Source organism: Chelonoidis abingdonii, chromosome 3 (assembly GCF_003597395.2).
Source record: "Chelonoidis abingdonii isolate Lonesome George chromosome 3, CheloAbing_2.0, whole genome shotgun sequence".
In the NCBI taxonomy this organism is placed as follows: Eukaryota; Metazoa; Chordata; order Testudines; family Testudinidae; genus Chelonoidis; species Chelonoidis abingdonii.
The window spans coordinates 4707225-4732451 of record NC_133771.1 but is presented as its reverse complement, the minus strand read 5'-3'; the positions used below and the strand labels follow the sequence as shown (position 1 = coordinate 4732451).

At 42.3% G+C, this 25227-nt stretch overlaps 1 protein-coding gene across 1 annotated transcript; it reads right to left on the bottom strand.

Moving 5' to 3' along the window:
• Window positions 1–141: 141 nt before the first annotated feature.
• Window positions 142–21864, bottom strand: ESCO2 (establishment of sister chromatid cohesion N-acetyltransferase 2). The gene is given in 14 exon segments (XM_032801712.2): window positions 142–362; window positions 1564–1745; window positions 2370–2513; window positions 4371–4460; window positions 4775–4906; window positions 6743–6875; window positions 11115–11175; window positions 11937–12027; window positions 16746–17778; window positions 18455–18520; window positions 21614–21663; window positions 21665–21711; window positions 21714–21743; window positions 21746–21864. Coding segments are annotated over 14 exon segments (2292 nt in total). The 5' UTR covers window positions 21846–21864; the 3' UTR covers window positions 142–229.
• Between the last annotated feature and the right edge of the window lie 3363 nt (window positions 21865–25227).

Genomic DNA, 25227 nt, shown 5'->3' with positions numbered 1-25227 from the left:
TTTTAGAATCACAAACTTGGATTTAGTTTCATGAAGTACAAACATTAATACACAGAAAGTGACAACATTCTTTTAACATTCTCATACCCTTTAACTTGATCAAGAAGCAAGAGTTAGCACTCAGTAGCAATCTAAAATGGAACATGGCTGAATAAGAATGAAACATGCAAACTGCTTTACATGTAGCAAACTAAACAGCTCTAGTTCAATTAACTGATTGGAAGTGGTCTTAACTAATAAAATTGTAAACAAGGAAGTTAGGGGTTTGGCAATATTTGGTTGCAAACAGCTTGCCATCTGGTGTTGGGTCAGAGAAGGCGATTTCATCAGTGCTTAGGTAACAGCCATACATGAACGTGTTTCTGAAACAGATGAAGGACAGTTAGTGCAGTGCAAGAGTTGGCTCAGCCTCTTCTATACTTTGACAGCATTTCCATTATATACACTATTTTCCAAACGGGAGCGATTTTAGTGTAGAGAATTTACTCCATGAAATTTGACATAAAAAGCAGCAGCACACGAGTGATTACCAGATTTGAAACAGGAGAATATAGCGGGTGCAGTACATCTCTAACCTGATATAACACAAAATTTGGCTATAACTTGGTAAAGCAGTGCTTGAGGGGGACAGGGCTGCACACTCGGGTGGTAAGATTTTTTGGCTCCAGAGGACGGGTAGAGGTGTACTAGAGCAATTTTATTCAGAAGTTGGGTGGTTTCAGGTTCCCCATAGTAATTGTTACATTTTCTCTATGCATTCTCACATTAAATTTATACTGGAGAACAATTGATTGGAGGCATCTGCAGGTCAGTGACCAGAAGGATGCATTCTAAACAGTAAACAACAGCTAACCAACTATAATGGTAACAGTTCTCAATTAGAGAAAATCCATTCATTTCCTATCCCTACAAATCTGAAAGTTCCCATCCGCAGAAGCTACTTACCAGGAATAAACTGGTGTTATAAGAAGCTACATTACAATAGACATGTGAAATACAGACTGCAATGGCAGACTAAGTATTTATCATTTTGAAGACTGACAAATTCTCAGAGTACTGGGCAGACAGCAACTCTTAACTTAGGCTGTTTTACAAGCAAACAGGGCCCATAGCTATTAAATGGTTCACAGGCTATACTCTATTTGGTTAAACATGAAATAGGCCCAGCTTAGATGATGTTTTGAAAAGTGCTCAGCCTTCACTAAACTCTGGTCTCGTGGTGACTTCAGCGTAAGCAGAGTCTGGCCAAAGCTGAGCACTGTCAAAAATCCAAGCCACAATACTTACATGGTTCTATGCATTTCTCTTCCACCCACCACAATAGCACCAGCACTCAGACTGATGTCAGACTAAGTACATATTTCAGTCAGTTCTTTGCACTGTTACATGAACCTCTCAGACTTGCTGAATGACATTAGCTTACATTTACTTAATGTTTTTGCTGTGAGCACTTTCTTCCCCCTGAAAATAAACCAGGCTGAAATCTTGTTCCCATCATGTGTGCACCCATATTAATGGCTTACTTACCAGTTTCATTTTGGGAGAGGCATCTCTTTTCCTTACCTGACTACATCCACCATACGACGTGCAATGCCTCTTCTCCGCATCAGGCTGAACACCCAGATTCTACTGATCCCACAAATGGCAGCTTCCGGCTTTATGGAGCAACGCCAAGCACGATGATGCTGCAGGACATCCTGATTAGGAGACTGCGAAACGTGAGGCTCGGACAGGACCCGGAATGCCTATCAAGGACAAACACTACATCAAATGAGTCTCTATCGTGAGGGAAATACAGAAACTCATGCAGGTGAGTTTGCTGCTGTAACACCAGAGGCAATCAACTATTTATTACGTAAAAGCAGCAAAGAGTCCAGTGGCACCTTAACAGACATATTGGAGCATGAGCTTTCATGGGTGAATACCCACTTCATTGGATGCATGTAGTGGAAAGCTCATGCTCCAATATGTCTGTTAGTCTATAAGGTGCCACAGGACTCTTTGCTGCTTTTACAGATCCAGACAAACACAGCTACCCCTCTGATACTATTTATTACACTGGTCCTTTAAAGAAAGGTAAATAGTTACATAAACCACCTCTGTCCAACATCTGGATTCAGCTGAAAGTACACTGAATGGAAGATTTTTGTACCCATCACTAACAACTTGGTTAATTCTTGTCACTTGCATTTTCATGATGGTGAGCGTGTAGAACTCTAAAACCATCCAGCCAACCCCATTCTCCCGCCCCACCTTTACAAAGCCAGGAGTACCTGTGACATAGGTTTAGATCAATGCTAACAACCCCAAGTGTTTGAATGCAATTTTCTTTCATCGTATACAATTAAGATGCTATTTAGAACACATACCTGTTTGATTTGTTCAGCAATTAAACAACCAATTATCTTCCTTTCATTGGACACAAAAAAGTAGGTTTTAATCTTGGATGGGCAGCTTAACACAATTTGTTTAAATCCCAGTTCATTATCTACAAGTTTTCGCACATCTTCTGCCTATAGATGTTAGGACAAGAGGTTCAGAGATGCACGTTAGAGTCTAGGATAGACAAGTTCAGAGAAGTAATCAATTTCATACAGAGGGCTTGTGCTCCTGAATGGAACCCAATGATCATCACAATGGAAGTTTACTGTCCAACTGCAGAGCATCTAGCCACTCATTAAAAGCACTAGCAGCCTGTGCCAAATACAGCATTTGGTGGGTTTGCACTACCGTGAGATGTATGCAATTGGAATAGTCTCCTATGGAATGGGAGAAGCTGGATACATTTGAGTAGACAAGCCTTTATACTATAATGGACATTCCTCCACAGGCAGAAGGATAGACTCTAAGAGACTCTTCCCATCCTTTAATATCTATCCAACATGCAGTCCATTGTCTTTGTGGAAGCTAGGAGCTCAGCCTAAAGCTATGGGTGCAGGTGTCATTACACACTGGTACAAGGCTCACGTGGCAAAGGCAGCAGATTGGTATTCCTCTCATCTCGTCAGTCATGGAGAGGGGAAGGGCCCAGCCAAAACTTAGCATGTGGCTTGAATCATGGGAGTTTTGTTAACCTAGCAGCAGTTGCTACTCACCAGCTGCTATGTGCACTGATTCCGAATCAGCAGGCAGAGGTTTTCGCTCCTTTTTAAACAATGCACAGTAAAAGCTAAACCACATAGAAAACCGGCAACTCAAACCAGCACTAGTGCTTTATACTGGGAAGACTCCAGGACTGGGGACTTCCCTCTCCATTTTAGGATACTCTGGACTAATGTATCCCTGCTCAGTGCTCAAATCATCCTTGGCTCATCTACTGCTAATCACCATACTACCCGAGCACATATACACCCTCTCTCAGAGCCACTGGGCTTCTGAACAGTGCTATTTTTCTACAACAACAAAAGAAACCCACTGGGTACTTCCAGCACCTGAGGTAGTTTTACTTCAACAGAATCTAGAAAAATAACACACACCTGTGTGAACATTTCTTTTGATAATCAATTTAGCTAAAGATTTTCCACTGAGCATGAAAGCTGCATGTTTCAGGCTGGATTTTATAGACAAAAACAATCTGGAGCATGGAGGACAAGGTCTTACCAAGTGTTTCTACAACAGGGTAGCAAGAACCATGTTCTACAAATGACAGTATCCCAGAAGTCTGTTCTTACCTCAATCAAATACCGTCGGGCCAGACTGTGAACTACTTACACCGATGAGCAGTCACTCACACACGTAATCCCATTAACTCCAGTGAGACTACTTCTATGAATCAACTGCTCAACATTGTGAATAAATGGCCCATAGCCTGGCCCTTAATGAGGCATCAAGCAACTGAAACAGGTGGCAAATAAGAAAAGTGACAGGCCATTCTCCTTGGTAAGGAGCAGATTGGGTTATGCTGGTAATGTAAGGAGTCTTCAGCACTGAGGAATGGCTCATCTCTGTGAGCAAAGATGAACTGGAAGACTAACATGGCTGCCATAGGATTACTTAGCTCCGAGATTTGTAAAGGAGAAAAGTGTTTAACCAAAAGGTAGGTATCAGTCCTATCTGCAGTGAGGTCAGTGACTTGGCCAAGGTCATAGAGGGAGTCTGCAGCAAAGCTGCGACTAGAACCCACATCTCCCATCTCCTGGATCTGTGAATCGGCCACAAGTTCATGCCTCCTCTAAGTATGGTAGAAACCAGCCACGTTAATTCCTTGCAGAGTGATCACTGAGTGAGAGGTTGATCTCTAAATATGGATTTCTCCTGACAAGTGGGAAACAGGTGATTATTATTTAGAATTAATATCGTAGTAGCACCTACAGACCCCAGCCCTATCATGCTAGGCATTGTACAGACAAAGCTAAAAAGAAATATTGCACCTTTTTGATGGCATATTTGGGATCATCTGGAAGGACCAAAACCACTTTCCCATCCCAGAACTCTGCAACCACATGCTCTTTCTTCCAACCCTATCACAGAGAAAAAAATAAAGTTATCTGCCAGGAAAAAGAAAAAAAAAGGATTCAGCTATGGCTTCTTTAATAGAACAGTCTCCATAGTTGTAATGTGAACCCTAGCAGTTTGCAAGCAGGAAATCAGATCATGTATGTTAACCCATTAGTTCACATATGTTAAAAAGGTAATTGCTGGCATAACAGATAAGTAATTTAATTTGATCATGTTGTTTGGATACAAAACCTTTGCCTAGTGTAGCCTTAACTCTATACTCAACATAAGTACTACTTCAAGGGTTCTTTGGCAAAAGTGTCAGTCATTGTCTTACCACATATTTAATTCCCTCAAGGAACCGCTGGTGATGCTGGATGTGTTGGGCTTCATCCTCTGGGCTGGCAGCTGTATAGATCATGCCACATGATTTGCATATGATGGCACCAAAATGCCTCTGTCCAGCATCCTGTCATTACAAAGGAAAGTCAGAAGTGTCAGAGATGACAGGACAACCTTTTGTTTATTTATAGACTATTCAGAACTGTACATAGCACTTCTCATATTCAAGGCATATAATGAACATAATCTTTACAGTATGCCCTTCATGAGACAGGTGTCATTGTATGGATAGAAAAACTAAAGCAGAAACCGAGGGAATGGCATAAGGCCACAGAGTGAGCAGGTGGCAGGACTGGGATTATTTACTGAATTCCATGGTCATTCTTCCAGACCACAGTGCCTCCTGTTGAGATCAAGAACTCACTACGTCGTTCTGTATTTGTTTTGGTTTTTTGGGAAGGCAATGCAGAGACAAGGAATTAAATGATAAGAATTTTTTAAAAGCAAATAAAATTAATAAAGAACAAACTGTAATAAAAAAATGCAGCTCTAAATGTAAGGCACGATGGGAGTCCATTGTTGGAGTTTCCCAAGACCTCAGTTCAATTCCACTCTCATCACTCAGGTTCCTCTATATGGACATATAGCAAAGGTACATGGAGTTGATGAGACTCAGACATAGGGAGTTGGCCTCTTCCTTTACATGGTACACTGCACCACAGTTTGGGATTACCTTGGTTACTTACTCTATAGGAACCAATCCTTGTACAGCATGATCTGTCCACACACTGCCCATGCACGACTTACATTTCTGACTCAGGGTATGGCTACACTTTGAATTTTGGAGCGCTGCCGCGGCAGCGCTTTGAAGTGTGAGTGTGGTCAGAGCGGCAGTGCTGGGAGAGAGCTCTCCCAGCGCTGCATGTAAACCACATCCTTCACGGGTGTAGCGTGCAGCACTGGGAGCCACACTCCCAGCGCTGCCGCCCTGATTACACTGATGCTTTACAGAGCTGTATCTTGCAGCGCTCAGGAGGGTGTTTTTTCACACCCCTGAGCGCGAAACTTGCAGCGCTGTAAAATGTGAGTGTAGCCAAGGCCTCAGGGTTTGGCTACACTTGCAGCTGTACAGCGCTGGGAGTTAAAGCTGTCTTCCTACAGCTGTGTAGGGAAAGCGCTGCAGTGTGGCCACACTGACAGCTACTAGCGCTGCAGTGTGGCCACATTTGCAGCGCTGTTGGGAGTGGTGCATTATGGGCAGTTATTCCAGCATTTAAGTGGCTGCAACATGCTTTTCAAAAGAGGGAGGTGGGGTGGAGTGTGACAGGGAGCGTGGGGAAGACAAAGAGAGTGGATTTTTGGAGCTGACATGGTGTCGGCTCCCTGCCTTGCAAGTTTGAAAGTCTTGAAGATACACAGCACCAACCTTCAATCATTTTAAAAGTTTCGACCCCTTCCCCCACCCCTCTTTCATTCACTAAATGCAAATAGCCTTCAGACCAGATAAGCAGCTGCTCCAAAACGGACCCCCTCCTCCGCACCCCGGGCTGCTTCTCTCCTCAAGCAAACTAGCTGTGGACATTCATCCCCTTGCCTGCCTCTGCGGGAGCAAACAGCAGCTGTGTTTGTTTTTTAGATAAGCAGCTCTGGGAGCCCTGAGTTCACAACAAAACAAAGAGGCATCACAACAAAACAAAGTGTTATCTTTACTGAAAACGCATTATGGGAAGGTTCCGGAGGTCAGTTACAGTGTAGTAAGATTAATCACTGTTTACACTGGCACCTCAGCGCTGCAAGAGCAGCACTATAGTCGTTATTCCCCAGGCCGAGGTGGAGTACAGCCAGCGTCGTAGCCAGGGAGATACAGCGCTGTTTGTGCCTTGCCAGCGTGGACGGGGAGTAAGTTACAGCACTGTAAAGCCATCCCCTAAGAATGAGTAACAGCCCACAGAGGAATACTCACAATGATCATCTGGTCTTTAAAGTCTTTGCTCAGTTCTTTTGTTTTCTTGCTGGTTTTCTGGAAGGTATGAACCATTTTTCTAGGTGGGCTGAATCCCAGGGGAGAAGCCAGATCATCTGGGAAAGGCTGTGGTCTGAAAGTAGTTTCAGAGTTGCATCTGAATGAGTCATTTCACACTCACAATCAGATTGAATACTGACTTGACTAGCTCCCCAGAACAGACTAGTAAAGGAACTCAAGAGATGTGTGCAGGTTAGTTTTTCCTGTTGCAAGAGACCCCGTACTAAAATTGATAGTAGGAAGCTGGCCTGATGGCAGTGTTGAGATGCAAATAACCAAGGTTCTAAGGGCTGCACCAAAAAACAAGTCAAGGCTTTGAGGAACATCACTGCCTCTAGACTGTAACCCCAAACCTGTGGCTCTAGAACTGTTCTAGAGGAAGAAAACAAGAGCCTACATCTCAGGTGTTGTATCTGATCTCAAGCGCGCTCCATACTGCAGATATGAGACAACAGAGCTAAGCTGCCAGGATTCCTACTCCTTAAATTCACTGAGGATGGTGGCTATAACAAGGCTGATGACCACTGATCTAAGTGTTCCTGTGCTGAGAGGGAAAGACAATGGGTGGAAGCCCTTGCTACTCCATACACTCAAACATGGGAGCATCACTCCCTCTCTCATCCCCCATTAAGAAAAGCTACATGAACTATGAAAATGTTTATGGCTGGGGCATTAAACATACAAAAAGTTGGGACCGTATCTTTGAATGTCCTAAAAGTAACTGTAACTTGGTCTCTCAAGCACATCTTTCACATGCCCTCAGACCACCTCTTCCCTTGAGTTCTGCTCCAGCAGTGGAGATTTATCTGAGATTCTGAAATAGGTACCAAATTTAGATAAAAGAATTGGAGGCATTTTCAGAGAAAGGCCCTCAATTCTGGGACTCAATTCTCCATTCTGGTCCAACGGAGACAAAGTTTTGCTCACTTTTAAAACAAATAGTAAGGCTAACAGAGGGCATGGAAAGATCAAGGGAAGATCTAGAAAGGATTGTTCATGAGACTATTGATCCAGATGGAGTCTTTATATGAATTTTTAAAAACATTGATATGAGACTTGTGCTCTGGAGAAGCACATATTAAAATAGTTAATAAATAAGTAGTGCTTTATAGATTACTTTAGTGTTTTAGCTATACGCAAGCTGGCAGGGCTACTTTAGGAACTACCACTTTAAATTTGCTAACTGTTGTACAATAACCTTAACACAGGATTAACAGAGATAAGTATTGAACAATTTTCTAGGTTTAGATGCCAAGGAGAGTCCCCAAAGCAGAAAGCTAAAGTATAGTTCTTGTAGAAAAAGTTTCTACTCATCTATTCCCAAGGGACAGTGTAGGAGGTCACAGCAAATCCAAGGCCAAATTTTAGTTAACCACAAACACCAGGATTTTGGCATATTCCAGAATTCTATTTGCATCAATATGGAAGGTATTTGAAAAGCCCCCACAAGGGAGCAATGTAAATATGTAATCAGATCTCTCTCTCTCACTCTTAAGTGGCAGAGAATTATAAGTTTGACAAGTGTTTTAGTTTTTTTGGCTCTTTCAGAACTACAACAATTTTAAGTGATTTTATGTTCACAACAAATTCAAATCAGAATGGAGCAGATTGCTAGTAATCAAAACAAAGAAAGATGATTAAATAAGACAGAGGGATTAGTGGTTTTGATTCTGCATGGGAAAACAGAACATTTCCACTGGAAACATAATATGGCAATGGATTTGTCAAACAAATAAGTAATCAGAGTCATAGACACATTAGCATGAGCATATTCTACAAGGAAGATTATTTGCAGGGCAGTACTAATCTATTTAACAGCACAAGGTGTTAATATTGTTACAGATAATCATACAGATCAATCCTATAAAGTTATGCAATATAATGAAAGGCAATGCTAAAGGCCAGTGCCCAATAGACCTTTGAAAGACATGCTCAAGTAGATAAGAGTTGGGTTAGAACAAAGGGGAGAGAGAGAATAGAAAATAGAAGCCTCAGTTCTTTTCACATCTGCATGGCAACTTTTATCTTCTCTGTATTGCAATCTCCTTTTCACACAAAAAGATGGTGTGAACACCAGTGGCACTGGGTATTATGGAAAGGCTGATCAGCTGAGAAACACTGACTGTGCCGTATCAGGTATAACCACGTCATACTCCTTATGCAGTAGGAGGTTTACGGAGGGACAACACTTTAACCAGTGCAATTATATTAACTCTATGAACTTCTCAGATGGTTGAAGTTACTTCCCAGTGTACCAGAAAGCTTCACGCTTCTGGAACAGTCATATTGCTAACATTAATCACCACAACATATAGACAGCCACGCTACTAAAGAAGAGCAGCAGAGAGGTAGTCTACCAAACTGACATCAAGATTAAGAAGTGACAGTATTTTAGAACATTCACATGGGCAAGTTACACAAGCATTCCGGGAACTGTAGTTCAAATAATTTCAGTAAACATGACTTTACTTCAGAAACGGTAACTATTTCACTAGTTTGAAGCTTAATACGATATTAATAGTCAGATGGAAAAATATTACTAGGTTATCAAGTCCCTCTGCTAAGGCCCGATATTGTCTTCCTCCATTCCATAGACAATTTTTATTATTTATATTACAGCATAAGAACAGCCGTACCAGGTCAGACCAAAGGTCCATCTAGCCCAGTATCTGTCTACCGACAGTGGCCAATGCCAGGTGCCCCACAGGGAGTGAACCTAACAGACAATGATCTCTCTCCTGCCATCCATCTCCATCCTCTGACAAACAGAGGTTAGGGACACCATTCCTTACCCATCCTGGCTAATAGCCATTTATGGACTTAACCTCCATGGAATTGATACAGTTCCCCTTTTAAACACTGTTACAGTCCTAGCCTTCAGAACCTCTCAGGTAAGGAGTTCCACAGGTTGACTGTGCGCTGCGTGAAGAAGAACTTCCTTTATTTGTTTAACCTCACTCCTATTAATCATTTGGTGACCCCTAGTTCTTCTATTATGGAATAAGTAAATAACTTTTTCCTTATCCACTTTCTCACACATCATCATGATTTTATAGACCTCTATCATATCCCCCTTTAGTCTCCTCTTTTCCAAATTGAAGAGGCCTAGCCTCTTAATCTCTCCTCATATGGGCCCTCTCCAAACCCTATCATTTAGTTGCCCTTTTCGAACCTTTCTAGTGCCAGTATATCTTTTTTGAGGGAGGAGCCACATCTGTACACAGTATTCGAGATGTGGGCGTACCTGGATTTATATAAGGGCTAATATATATTCAGCCTATTCTCTATCCCCTTTTAATGATTCCTAACATCCTGTTTGCTTTTTGACCGCCTCTAACCGCGCACCGCATGGACATCTTCAGAAGAACTATCCAAGATCTTTTCCTGACTCGTTGTAGCTAAATTAGCCCCATCATATTGTATGTATAGTTGGGGTATTTTTCCAATGTGCATTCCTTTACATTATCCACATTAAATTTCATTTGCCATTTTGTTGCCCAATCACTTAGTTTTGTGAGATCTTTTTGAAGTTCTTCACAGTCTGCTTTGGTCTTAACTATCTCGAGCCGTTTAGTATCATCTGCAAACTTTGCACCCTCACTGTTTACCCCTTTTCTCCAGATCATTTTGAATAAATTGAATAGATTGGTCGCTGACTGACCCTTGGGGACACCACTAGTTATCCCTTCCATTCTGAGAATTTACATACATCCTACCGTTTATTCCGTCTTTTAACCATTCTCAATCCATGAAAGGACCTTCCTTTTTATCCCATGACAGCTTAATTTACGTAAGAGCCTTTGGTGAGGGACCTTGCCAAAGGCTTTCTGGAAATCTAAGTACACTATGCCCACTGGATCCCCCTTGTCCACATGTTAGTTGACCCAGTACATACATGACCTAACTGCAAGGCCAGAAAGATTCACATAGGAGTCAATCACAGAAGAGTTTATAAACTAAAATGACAAGTCAGACAAAAGATGGGGAAAGTAAGGCAGACAGAGATTAAGTAATATATCCAACATCACACAAGTAAAGTGTTGTAGAGCCAGGAACTGAACCCACAGCTCTAAATTCCAAGTCTGCAGCTTAGCCCAAAGAAAGAATAGTGTTTCATCTGCCCTCTCAAAAATAAGATCCAACATTTAATATCTTAATGATGGCTATTTCTCATCCCTCACCACATCTCACTGGTAAAGAGAAACTGTTTATTTTTGGAATTTATGGTCTCGTATTTTTTAAAATCTGATTTCTGGAGGTATTGTTCAAACTTCTGTCTCATTCTGAGAGTGAGAGAGTAAGACAGACATACCTTGTTTTGCTGACTGAGGGTGTACTGAATATGGGATAGACAACATCTGCTGAAGGGGACACTGGAAAGAGTCACACAATTTGTTAGTGTTAGACACAATGACGATACAAAACGTGGATATCTAGAAATGGGACCTAGGTGAACCAGTAATTTCAATTGATATACAAGCATGAAAAATTCTGAACTCCCAATACCCAAGGGTTTACATTAGCATTAGAAAATTGTTGGTACTGCAACAAATAAAAACCCACTCCATTTTTTTTTATATTGAACTAGCTATTTTTGATCCAATTAACTATTGACAGAATATCCTGTGCTCTATGCTATGAAAAAAAATGTTGCAAGTCAGGGCAAACCAAATCTCCAGTAGAAACTTCACCAGGGAACATGTGACAATTTATACTAGAGCAAACTGTTGCATCAGTAGCTACAGTCTTCTGCCATTAATAAAATTACATCTAACACCATTTATCATAACCCAGACTTGCCCAACTTGTGATCTCATAGCTAAAACATACCCTGTATTCATGGCTTCACAATCTCATCAGAGAAAGCGTGATGTCACAAATTCAGCACTAGACTTCACTGCAACGGGAGAAACTTCAGTCCATTTTTTAGCAAAACTGAGGACACACACTCAGAAGCAAGATACCAATACATGGGCAAGCCAGAAGAGAGGACTAAGCAGTAATTTTATAATCAATCCCTTAAGTAAAAGAAAAATACTCTATGAAGTTGAACTACATGATTTCTTACTTTGTGAACCTGGGACATAAACGTCATGACAGATGCCTAGACCAATACAGCTGCAGCATTATTTACCTTTATTATTCTCCGTTGGAGACTGACTGAAAGGAATATTCTCTTGATCATCTAACTCACGGTTTATGGAGGATCCAGCTTCATCCGTGTTCTGTAATACAGATAAACATTCTCAAAGACCAAAGAAAAACTGTCAGCTTGACTTAGTTTCCAGTTTACTAGTTACACAATCTCACATAGCTCAAGCGCTCAGGGCGTAGGCCAAATGTGACCAAGGATATTTTGAAATGCAACTAACAGCCTTTATCCTCTTCAATACAGAGATGTGGTTTTCAGAGGCTAGAGATTCCACCATGTAGTGCTCCACCTTGAGTTGAACATTACTGAATAATATTGTATGCTGGAAACTGCAGTCTCATGGGCCGCACTTCAGTACTGAAGAAACTGCTTTTTGGGAGCCAAAAGTTATTTATGGCCAGGTTTATGGCAAGTTGTCGATGTCCCTCATGTGCCTTTCTACTATTTCTAGCTGCAGTGCTGCAAGAGTATTTCTTCATTTCAACATTTTTGGTATCCTGGTCCTACACTGGTGTCTATAATTCTGAAACTGCAAAGCCTTCGGGAATTTCCTGCAAAGATTCAATGAATGACCATGCTAGATTGATTTTTACCTTAAACTTCTGCCCATTTCTAGTTTCTTTGACAACTAGAACATATTAATCCTTCCCTCCCCATTACCAAAACCATAATCCCATGGGCAGCCACCAACTAAAACCATCAGCTCAAACAGGAGCTGTTAGAGACTAGATCAAGGCACAAAGTTGGCCTATAATTTTGTGATAGCAAATCCAGTGATGATGAATTCATTTCCACTCACCCAAGGCTTCTTGAAAATGGAGTTTATTATCCTAAGAGCCTGCAATCACAGCAGGTCCAGCTGCTTTGAAGTTATATTTTTTATTTTATATGCAGGATTGTTGACCTCCCCAACATCTGTATTTTATTAATGTTGTATTGTAAAAACGCACTGGCAATCAAGTAAGGAATGTGATGGATACATTAATACAGGAGAAGTGAACAAAGAAGGCAATAAATAACTCTTTATTAAACCAACACAGAAGTGTAAAACTCATTAGTCCAATAAAAGCTATTACTCACCTTGTCCACTGTTTCCCTTCAAGGACCAGTACAGCTATGAAAAAGTATTCCAATACCACTTATCCTCTCCTCCAAACACCTTTTAGGTGCCAGAAATGGTAGTAAAATGTAACATTAGTCATAATGAAATAGGCCCTAAACCTGGTTTGCATTAGGTATTTTATTGCTGCACTCTTCCATTGTCAATCTTACCTGTGGCATCTATATGCTGAGTTAGAAACCAGAACCTATCTCCAAAACTAAACAATTCTCTAGCAATCCACAAAAGTGAGACTTAGCAGGAGCTAACTGGTCAGTGTTGATTTTTGAGAGCTATTTTTAAATTTAAGCCATTTGAGTGCTGAACATGCTTTCAAAACATACCTTGTATGAGGATCCAAGAGTCATACCCTTACTCTGTCCCTAGAACTAGAGGCCCCACTTTTCAAAGGCCTAGTGATTTTAGGTGCCTCATTGTCTGAGACATCCTAAAGAAGCCTGGTTGGGAGTGCTCTGACCTATCTAAAAAATTAGGCCCCTATAAGCTGTCTCAGGTTGTACGCCGTAACACTGATGCATCCAAAATCACTAGACACTTTTGAAAGTTTGGGTCAAAACATTTGGCCATTTTGAATTTCACTCTTCTTTATTATGCAACCACCTCCTCTCTGGTCTCCCTAATACCCACCTTACTCCACTAGTCTATTCTGCAGACAGCAGCTAAAATCCCTTTCTTCACCCACCACAAAACATGTCACCACATCTTTGAACCCAAGTCTACACCATTCTTCTTTGACTTGCTTCTGAATAGTACTGCATTTTCTATCCTTCCTACTCTCAGCTTCACATCTTCTCTGATACTATCTCCTATGTCTGAATTCCCACCCTGTCTCCAAGTCTACATACACCAAGCCACCTATTACCAAAAGAAAGATGCTGTAAGGTAAAATTTTCCCCCAAATCTTACTATGCATTCACTTTTCCATCGGTTTGGACTTAGCTCCTCTCAGAACATCTCCTTTCTTGTATAGCACTGAACAGAGTGCCAGTGCTTAATAAGTTATTCCTGGGGGAATTTTGTGCCAAAAATTAAAAATTCTGCACACAATATTTTAAAATTCTGCACAATTCTACATATTTGTCAAAACACCACAATTCTACATATTTGTCAAAACACCACAATATAATCATTCCAGTTTAAATTATTTTGGTAATTTATTTCAAAATATCTGTCAGCAAGTATGTTTCCAACAATACAGACAGCAAAAGAGATTCAAGAAATGTTTTCTGACAACTAGATTCCTCACTGGACATATTAATACAGAACTTTGAGTAATAATTCATTTAAACTACAATCCAAAACATTTTTCCTGGACTCCTCAGAAGTGTTGCAAAGGCTTGGGGAAGTTAGGTAACGGAGGAGCTGAGAGAAAGGGAAGTAATTGCTGGGAAGGAGCCTGGGAGTGAACTTGGAGGGTTGTTGGGTGTGGGTAGGAAAAGTACAGAATAGGGTTTTTTTTGGCGGGGGGGGGGGGCTGTTAGGGAGTTGGGGAGCCTTCCCTTCCCTGTGCAGACACTGACTGACCCTTAGCTTCTCCCATTCGGTCAGGCACATCTGCCCCATCTTCATGTGCCCCTGCATCTCACTTCCCCCATCCCCATGTGTCCCTGCCCCCCCCAGCCACCCCCACATCCTCTTCCTCCATCTCCCGCACCTCTATTCCCATTCAGCCCCTGCCCCAGTCTGTCACCCCCAGACCTTCTGAACCCTAGTCTTTCCCCCCGCCCCCCGACCCCAGCAGCCCCATGTGCTCTGCTCTGTCTCTCCCTCCCCATATCCTCACAGCAGGGAGCAGGGTGCTGTGAGGAACGCAGCCAGCTGCTTCTGCTGGTGAGCCACCTGCTCTCTGTTCTAGTGCCACAACAGCCTCTGGTGGGCTAAAGGTGCAACTGCAGTACCTTGTCAGCAGAATGTATTTTTCACAGAGAAAAAATTTGCAGGGAACAGTGGTGCAAAATCCCCCCTTTATCTTGTACTGCTCCTTATCTTATACTGAAGAGCCACTGTCCTCAGAAGCTAGAAGTTTAAAATGTTTTGGATAGAGACTAAGTCAGTAAATCCATTGTTACTGCTTCACGTAAGCATAAGCAGCTAGGGTTTATTCTCACACCCTGGGCTGGGGAATCTGTAGAACCAGCACACTCAGACTCTACAGGGAAAGGAATTACTCTAAGGCAATCTTTGCATTCAAGACTGGAGTTCATTTGTAGCATTCCATGTCACCACTCAGGCTGCATTGGCTACCAGCAACGATGCAAACAGAATCCTCGGAACCCAGGAGAAGTCAATTGTTTGTTTTACTTGCCTGACACTGAGGCCAACAAGGAAACATCCCAAAAGAGAGTACCTTGACATGGACCTTGGGAATTCTGGCTTCCTCTGGAGACCTGAGCCTGATCTTTTAGGATCAGGTAGGGTATGCTATTATCAATTCCCTGGAACTGCAGGGAACCCATGGCTTTGCAAACCTCTTGGCACAGTAAAAACGGTTGTAATTATTTGATGTCCCTTCCATTTTATATTATGCCTCTCAACAGATTTTGTTTTTTAAAGTGAAGTCAATATTTTTGCATGCAATACTTATTGGTAGACTTAATTACCAGCCTAATTAGGACACAAAGGAGATATAAGTGTAGACAGAGTGCATTAAAGGTGGATTACAAAGAACAAATATATTGTGTTTGTGCCCTTATGGTTAAGATTATGAAGGCAACCTGAAAGTTCCCCAACTACCAAGTCATATCCCACCCCCTTTTTAAAAAAAATAAATAAAATAAAATAAATAAATAAAAAATAATTTTAAAAAAGGCATTATAATTTCAGATAATGTCTACCCTGAAGACTCTATGGCAACTGATGATCTAGTTAAATTACAACACAAGATTTAAGAGACCAAGCTGACCAATTAAAAGGGTAAGAGATTTTTAATCTAACAGTTTAAGCCTGCATTTTTACTAACTATGCAACGCTTGCACCTAATACACTTGGGAGACAGGATGGCTTTGTTGAAGATTCAACACTGACCCTTCAGTTCAAGTGTGACACAGACCAGGAGAATGCTCGGACTATAAATCTGAGCCTAAACAAGTCCTCCAGCTAAACAAGGAAGGCCACACTTCACATTCCTGATATTTATAAGGTTTTTAAAAAGCAGATTTTTTTTAAAAATCGTCTTTTATGCTGCATTAATAAAATCAAAAAAGGGTATGAATTTTACAAAAACTCCTTTTGAGTAAGCTTTCCTCTCATCTAACCTAAACCTAAATAGCAGTAGTGACCAGTGAAGGAACAAAACAGCAGTGAAGAGATGAGAGTTCAATTCTCAAGACTTCTCTGTATATTTACATATGTCATTCAAAGTATGTATTGAAGTTATTCATTTCAGTGCTGCCCTACTCCACAACAGCCTGCATCCATATGCTCAGGATTTCAAAACCACACTGACAAAGCTTTCTAGTTACTGCCTGAGGTCACATGAATTAGGAGTAAATCTTTAAGGAATATCTTTCTTTGATAAAGCTCTGGAACATGCCTTGCTTAACATACCGTACACTTTCCCCGTGCCTCAGAAAGACTAGAACTAGCAATGCAACTACATCCTAGCTGAACAAAGCAAGTACACACTTTTAATATACAGACATATCTTAAGTGATACTCTCAGTGCTACTTACCAGGTTCCTTGTATCAGTCTCCTCTGGAGTCAAAGGCTTTGAGGAATCAGAGCAACTAAATGGGATCAGTTCAGTTTCCTGCACTGAGATCTTCAATTTGTGAATGACCTCCTTCTTTTGACTTATGCTATTGGCCAATTTCTTGCTATCCTCCTCTCTATCTTCATTCCCCTTCTTCTGGGGCACACTTGCATGCTTTAACACCTCACTAGCCTTGGCAACTTCCTTTTTATCATCTGAGCGAAACTCTGTCTCTCCAGATAGTCTCAGCTGGTCACCCTCTGCTGCAGAACAAGAGAGAAGCTGGGGGGATTTAAGGCCTGAAGGCCGCTTTTTAGGACCAGAATGGGATTTCTTCCCAGTAGAAAAGAATGCTGCTCCCATCTGGAGCTTCAGCAGGGGTTTCGTTTTCATGCTTAGGACTCGGAAAGGAGCCTCCATTTTCTTTTCAATTGGATGAATAATGTTCTCCTTTTCCGCAACAGGTTTGACAGGGGCTATATCTACCTTGGCTTTCTTAGAGTTTCTTGGTAAAGTCTTGGTGTGCCTAGAATCAGTCTGACGTTTGGATGTTTTTGAGCCTGTATTCCTGATGAAGTTCATATTTCCCTGTACTTTCTCCATCCTATTGGCACTGGGGAGGTCTCCATCGTTGTTCCTCCAACTAAGACGGCGGCTTTCATTTACCATTTTCCTCTCCAGTGGGGTGAGGTACCGGTTTTCTTTGTTGTAGAAAGATGCCGCAGGCACAATGGGCTTGTATGGGGAGCCAGACTTTGGAGACACTTTACCCAGGAACTCCCTATACGTTGCCATTGGGACGCTGGCTATCTGAAGTGGGGAATTATCAAGTTTCCTTGACATGGAGGATTTCAGAGGTGAAGCCTGGTTTTCCTTATCCTTATCACTAAATCCAGGTGACCATTTTGTTCGAGAAGCAAAGATCCGATTTGTAGATGTCTTGACTGGAGACAGATCCACAGTGATGTCCATCATCAATTTTTTTGCTGGATTCCCAAGTGCTAAGAACATGCTACAAACAAAACAAACATTTCCCTCTTTTACAAATTGGAGAATCCTTCAGGCACAGTCATGGCTCTGTTTAAGTCACACTAAGTTTCTTTTAAAATAGTTTCCTCTATCGGTAAATAATGACAAAAATCTATCTAAGGTGTTTTGTTTTTTTAAACCACACTCTCTGTAGCATTCAAGCATCTTCATAAAGAGCTATATACTATCTTCCATCTACAGTTTCTATAAATGTCACTGGGACCTGCAAATATGGACAGAGGGCAGCACAAGGTCTAGCATTTTCCCACTAACAATAGTGACAAATAGATCTCTTTGCCTGCCCCATTAACCCAGACTTACAAAAGACTAAGTCAGTTTAATCTTTTTATCATAATTTTTAAGTCTATATATTTGATTAGATGTAGAATATTTTACAGCTTAGGGTTCCTTTCCACCTTAAAAATAAAAAAGCTGTCAAACTGTTCAGTACAATACATGTATAAAGTATTATGCATTACTAAAGAATGAAAAAGACACTTAAGTTATTGCATCTCATAACCGTTCCCCCACATTTTACAGTAAAAGCATTGAGGGAGTTAAAACATTTCTTCTGTTCTCAGTACATGAAGTGAATCATTAAAGAATTTATTTTCAGTGTAACGAACAGCAAAGACAAGATTATGAACAGATAAACACACCTATCAGAGCTAGTAGAACTATGATTCCTTTTTCTTGGAGTAACAGCTGCCATCTCAATAAAGTGCCTGAAAGTTGGAAAACATTTCAAGATTTAAATTTATGAAGCTATAGTACACACAAATGTAACTGTATTATAAATGATATAACATTCACTCTTTAATAGCCTTAAAATATCTGTAATACTAAAGTAAAAAAAAAAGTTAACAAGCACATGCATACCAACCTAAAAAAGCCACTTGCCATTAGTTTCTAGAGCAAACATTTTCTTATTTTTTAAGAAAAAACATTTAAAGGAAAATGACTGTTCCTAAACCTAATTTCCAAAGACCTTCCATCTCCCAAATGTCATGGCCCAGTAATCTCAAACTTTCCCCCAAAAAACCTTCTCTTGGCAGGAGACCACACGAGACCCTTCAAGCAGAAAGGATTTATGAAGAAACCCTTTTGAGAAGACAAGGAAAAGAAAGAGCCCCAATCAGTAGTGAAGCAAAATTAAAGTATTAAAGGCCATTTCTCATGTGCCACGTACAAATGCATCAGTGTCCCTCAAGATATATTTATTGCATAATGCCAGTGTGCCTAAAAAGCCTTTTACATAGTTTACTGATTTTGGTATTATGAGGCTACAAGAAGGATAGGAATTTGGGGAGACAGCATAAATAGGGCCAAACTATTTTATAGCAATGTTTAAACGTCGGTTCCCAAATTTGGTTTAAGCCATAATGTAGATGGAGTTACAATGATGCTGGAAAAGTCTCTTTACATTACCTAACCCTCATGGAACATAAGAACTAAAATCTCAGCTCAGACAGTGGTCCCTGTAGTCAAGCATCCTATCTTCAATGGTGATCAGTACCAGATGCTTCAGAGGAAGGTGCAAGAAACCTGGATAAGGTATAATCTGCCAATAATCAGATTCTTCCTGACCCAGATCAGTTAGCAGTTCACTTCTGCCTGGAAGCATGAGGGTTTATAACCTATATAATAAAAAAATTGCTATCCTAACTAATAAGACTCTGGATATTCTCAATATCCATATAAACATCCAATCCTTTTTTTTGAATCCTATTAAGATATTGGCTTCAATCATATATTGTGACCAAAAGGTAGTTATGCATTGGGTAAATAGGTATTTCCTTTTATCAGTTTGAAGTTTATTGCTTTTCAATGTAATGTATGTCCACTTGTTCTTTCTTTATGGGTAAGGTAAATAAAAGTATCCAATTTACTTTTTGTACACCATTACTTTTGCATATCTCAGTCATATCCGTTTGTCTTCTCTCTAAACTAAAAAGCCCTACCTATTTCCATATGGAAGCTGGTCAAGCATCTAGAGAGTGAAGAACTATCAGATGAGAGTCTTATCCCAGAGAGGGATAGTAGCATTCTGCATTTATCACTTGCTCTTCCCTGCTCCACTATTTGCTTGCAAAGTAACTCACAACTCTCGATCAATCAGCACTTTACAGTGCTGCAGAGCCACCAAGCCCACTGCTTGCAGTTCTACTTTTTTTTAAACTTTCCTTCCTAAACACACATAATGGCCAGAAAATTATGTGCAAAATAGCTAAAAATGACCACAACCTTCCACTTTCTTTAGGCACAAACAGAACAAAATACCATTTTTCCCCTTCTTTACATGGTAACCCAGGTCAGGTACATAATGGGGATGGGAAAACATGAGAGATGAAAGGTATGCATGAGTGATTTGTTGTTATTATTCACAGTAGCAGCTAAGGATCAACCAAGAACAGAGCCCCAATGTGCTAGGCACTGTATTAACACCATGGCAGACAAGGAGGAGGGCTAGCTTAGTGGTTTGAGCATTGGCCTGCTAAACCCAGGGTTGTGAGCTCAAACCTTGAGGGGCCATTTAAGGATCGGTGTCAAAAATCTGTCTGGGGATTGGTCCTGCTTTGAGCAGGGGGTTGGCCTAGCTGACCTCCTGAGGTCCCTTCCAACCCTGATATTCTGTGACAGTCCCTGACCTGAAGAATTTACAATCTAAATAGACCAGACAGACACAGGGTGGGGGAAGGGGTAGATTAGAACACACCAGCAGAATGAACAATGGCGATATCTGCACTGATAGCAGGGGTAGACTACTGGCATTACATGTGGTAGCTACACACCGCAGTGAAAGGCTCTGGCAGGGAGGAACACAGCAGCATGGATGGGGGGGCATTGTTTAGACATGTAGAAATCCCCTGTAGGATATAAAACCTGAGGGTTCAGGCATGCAGCACACAGCCCCGTCTCACCATCTATACTGCTATTTATAGCCAGGGTAGCTGAGCACGTAGTGCCCATACCAGCTCCACAGTGACGTAAGTATAGATGTAACCAGTGTGATGGCAACCGGCCAGCAGCACTTCAATGCCAGGATTGTGGTCTTTTTCCTTTGGGGGGGGCGGGGGAGGGATTAGTAAGCAAGGGGGGGGTCAGCAGAAATAACATGGACAGGGAGGGGCAAAGGGATCAGAGCAGGAGAGAAGAGGATGAGGGAGGCAGGTGTGGAGCTAAGCTGAGGGGAAGCAATGGGGTCAGCAGAAATAACATGGACAGGGAGGGGCAAAGGGATCAGAGCAGGAGAGAAGAGGATGAGGGAGGCAGGTGTGGAGCTAAGCTGAGGGGGGTCAGGGCTGGAGATGAGTTTANGGGGGGGGGGCAAACAGCCAATAAGCAGACGGCAAAGTCCACTCCAAATGATACCACATGCCCGGAGGCGCCCTGTTCCGGCTGCTTCTAGCGGAGTCCGGCAGTGCCGCCTCAAGGCTCCTGGGCACAGGGGGGCTGGGGAGCAGGCGCCAGCTGCTCCCCATTAGCTCGGGGAGGAAGCGTCGCTCCTGCACAGTCCTGGGGTGCCGCTGGGCGGGGCTGTGAACCCTCGGGCTCCAGGGGCCCTGAGATGAGAACTGCCCCCCCCGGGCACCGGGGGCCTCACCCCACGCTGCTGTGGGGGGTGGGTCGTGTCCCGTGCCCTAGGGAGCCGCACGGGGAAGGGCCATGTTAAGCCCCATCCCCGCATGTCGCACAACCCCAGGACCCGGGCGGCGCACGCAGCCCCCCTAAGGCCGGGAGCCGCTGACCTCAATCCCCGAGACCGCCGCTCCTGATGCGAGAGAGGGCCGGGGTCAGCCGCGCCCGGGCAAAATCACCTCAGCGCTGCTCCGGCCGCTGCCAACCGCCTCTCCTTCGAATCCGCGCGGGCTCCGCCGCCTGCCGCGCGCGCCCCAGTCCCAACCCGCCGTCAGGTACCGAGTCCGCCCCTCGCCGGCTGGCCAGCCCCCCATTGGTCACATCTGTCGTCATTCGCCATCCCTCACGTCCATTGGCCAAGCTTCTTCGCTTGTAGACACGCCCCCGACGGCGTGAGGTGAGGAGCGCCATCCCCACTACGGCCCGCCAGCCAATCAGAGCTCCGGAACGCACGCGGAGCGCTCAGCTGCCTTTGTCAACATGGGCCCCCTCGCCCAGGCCCGGAGACTGCAATTCCCACCATGCACTGCAGGAAAAAAGGCGGTCTTCTACGATGAAGTCCTGTCGCAATGCTTGCCGGAAGCTGTAGTCGTTTTGCGTCACAGCGCGAGCGAAGGGGAGCATTGCACGCTGGGATGTGTAGTCACAGAGCACTGCAGCCCTGTGAGCAGGATAGGGTCTTGCATGCTGTGATCTGTTGTCTGCACTAATGCATACTGGGACCCGTGTGGCCATAGGAGTCACCACAGTACAGTCCCATGGCCATGGTGTGTTATAACATAGTCCCTCCCACATGTTAATTCTTCTGTTGCAGACAACCTCTTTAATTCACTGCAGATCAGGCCTCAGTCTTACTGAATGCTTATTGACTTGGTTGTGCCTTTGGCGCTAGGGTGACCAGATGTCCCGATTTTATAGGGACAGTCCTGATATTTGGGGCTTTTTTTATATGGGCTTCTATTACCCCTCCCCCCTCCCCCGCACCTCCTGTCCCGATTTTTCACATTTGCTATCTGGTCACCCTATTTGGTGCTGTAATTCAGACTATCAACCTAGAGATGAAATTCCAGTCTCCTGAGCCATCCAGCCCCAGGAGCTCCAAAATCTGTTAGCAGTTACAAATTTCTTTCTTAAAAAACTTTGCAGACTATTGGCTTTAAAACATGTCCTTAACTATTACTAAACTTCTGTTCATTAGATTGCTGTGCTTATTAGTGTTTGAGTATTTAAATGGTCCCACCCTTTGCTCAGAAATTAACAAAATGGGAGGTGAATGGTGGTAATTTCCAAAATGAAAAGCAAAATCCATCATTCCTAAACAAAATTGGGAACTAATGTTGCTATATGGGGCAGGAAGTGATTGCTGCATTGTCCAGAGGAACAACAGGGAAAGATTTTTGTTTGTAGAGTTGTTGTAGCCCAGGATATGAGAGAGACAAGGTAGGTGAGGTAATATCTCATATTGGACCAACTTCTATTGGTGAGAGCTTGAAAGCTTGTCTCTCTCGCCAGCAGAAGTTGCTCCAATAAAAGATATTACCTTGTCCCTTAGAATATGTATTAACTACTTAATGCTAAACAATTAGCATCTTGTATGATGCTACTTAATGCTAAACATTTAGCATCTTGTACAAGCTCCATCTTGTATTTATCTGTAACACCATTTCTCAGACCTGAAGAAGAGAAGAGCTCTGTGCAGCTAAAAAGCTTGTCTCTTTCACCAAAAGACATTGGTCCAATAAAAATATTACCTCACATACCTTGTCTCTGAGGCAGAGATGGTGTTAGATTGAAATTTGTACAGGGCTGAAGAATGAAATGTAATTACGCTATTTTTAAAAAACCTAATTCTAACAGGCCCCATCTACATGAGACAACTTTATTTAGTAGCTGTGTAGCCTGGAGCAACTGTACTATGTTACTGTCTATTAAACTGAGATATACACAAGGTCAAGCATTTTAATACAGTCAGCTAGCCCTGCTCTCTGCCATGTATGTAAAACTGTATCTTGCTTTATATGCTCGTTTTATTCCACTGGAAAATCTCTGGGGCAGGGCATTCCCCGAGATCTACCATGATACAGAGTCAGGCCCAGGAGAAGTAAAAAGGGACTTATAATAGTAAAATTCCACACTGCAAAGGGCTAAGTAGAAATCTTGCATATAATTTCACTGAGCTCTGTGCTAACAGGACAGAACCAAAACCAAGTAGTGACATTCCCTTGCTCCCAAAAGGACTATGACAGCCTTCAGCCTGAAGCACCCCAGGCGGGGTAGTCCCATCTTGTCTTCCTCAGCCAAGGAATGTACCAAGATGTAGGTAGCGTCTGATAAGAATGAAAATTAGAGTTTTATACACTTCATCTTACCAAGGATACAAGAGCCCCCACAAGGTGAGGACCAAGCATGCCTGGTTCAGTAACTCCAGATGTGTCAGGCCCATCATCTCCAATTAATTAACAGTGACTTGTGCATTTGATTTTTTTTTTTGCTAAACTATTACTTTCATTGTTACCTCATTCTCCCAACCCATGTTCATCTTCTTTGTCTTGTTTGTCCACCTGTTGCTCTCTGTGCCAGGGATTGTCTCTTTTACACCACTTGATCTTTCAGATCGAGAATTATGACAGATAGGGTTCATTCTGCAGTACATCATCCTCTCTAGCGTTGCTACACTATTGTCATCATGTGTCAAGAACTACATTAGAATGCCATCACTTGATGGCTCATAACTTGAATGGGCTCTCTCCTTTATTCTTCTTCAGTTTATTAAGGAGCTGATTGAGGAGATATCTGAGTCATTAGTAATTATATTTTAAAAGTCATGGAAGACGGGAGAGATTCCAGAAGACTGGGAAAGGGAAAATACAGTACCCAATATATAAAAAGAGAAATAAGGACAACCCAGGGAATTACAGAGCAGTCAGCTTAACTTCTCTACCCAGAAAGATAATGAGGAAAATAATTAAGCAATCAGTTTGCAAACATCTAGAAGATAATAAGGTGAAAACATGGTAAGTAACACTCTGCTTGGATTTGCCAAGAACAAATCCTGTCAAACCAACCTGATACCTTTCTTTGACAGGTAACAAGCCTTGTGGATAGGAGGGAAGCAGTAGACATGGTATATCTTGATTTTAGTAAAGCTTTTGATACTGTCTCACATGACCTTCTCACAAACAAATTAGGGAAATGCAGCCTAGATGGAGCTACTATAAGATGGATGCAAAACTGATTAGAAAACCATTCCCAGAGAGTAGTTGTCAGTGCTTCAGAGTCCAGCTGGAAGGACATAACAAATGGGGTCCCACAGGGACCAGTTCTGGGTCTGGTTCTGTTCAATATCTTCATCAATTATTTAGATAATGGCACAGAGAGTACACTTATAAAGTTTGTGGATGATACCAACCTGGGAGGAGTTTTAAGTGCTTTGGAGGATAGGATTAAAATTCAAAATGATCTGGACAAACCAGAGAAATGGTCTGAAGTAAACAGGATGAAATTCAATAAGAACAAATTCAAAGTACTCTACTTATGAAGGAACAATCAGTTGCACACATACAAAATGGGAAATGGCAGCCTAAGAAGGAGTAGTGCAGAAAGGAGTCTGGGAGTTATAACAGATCACAAGCTAAATATGAGTCAACAATGTAATGCTGTTGTTGTGGGCAGATAGACTGCTGAGGCAAACAACAGTGGTAGTCCGTGCCCGGCGTGCTTAGCGCCAATAAACACACCAGGGGAGAAGCAAGCAGAGTTTATTTGAGATCTCAAAGTGGTGCTGGGAGACTTG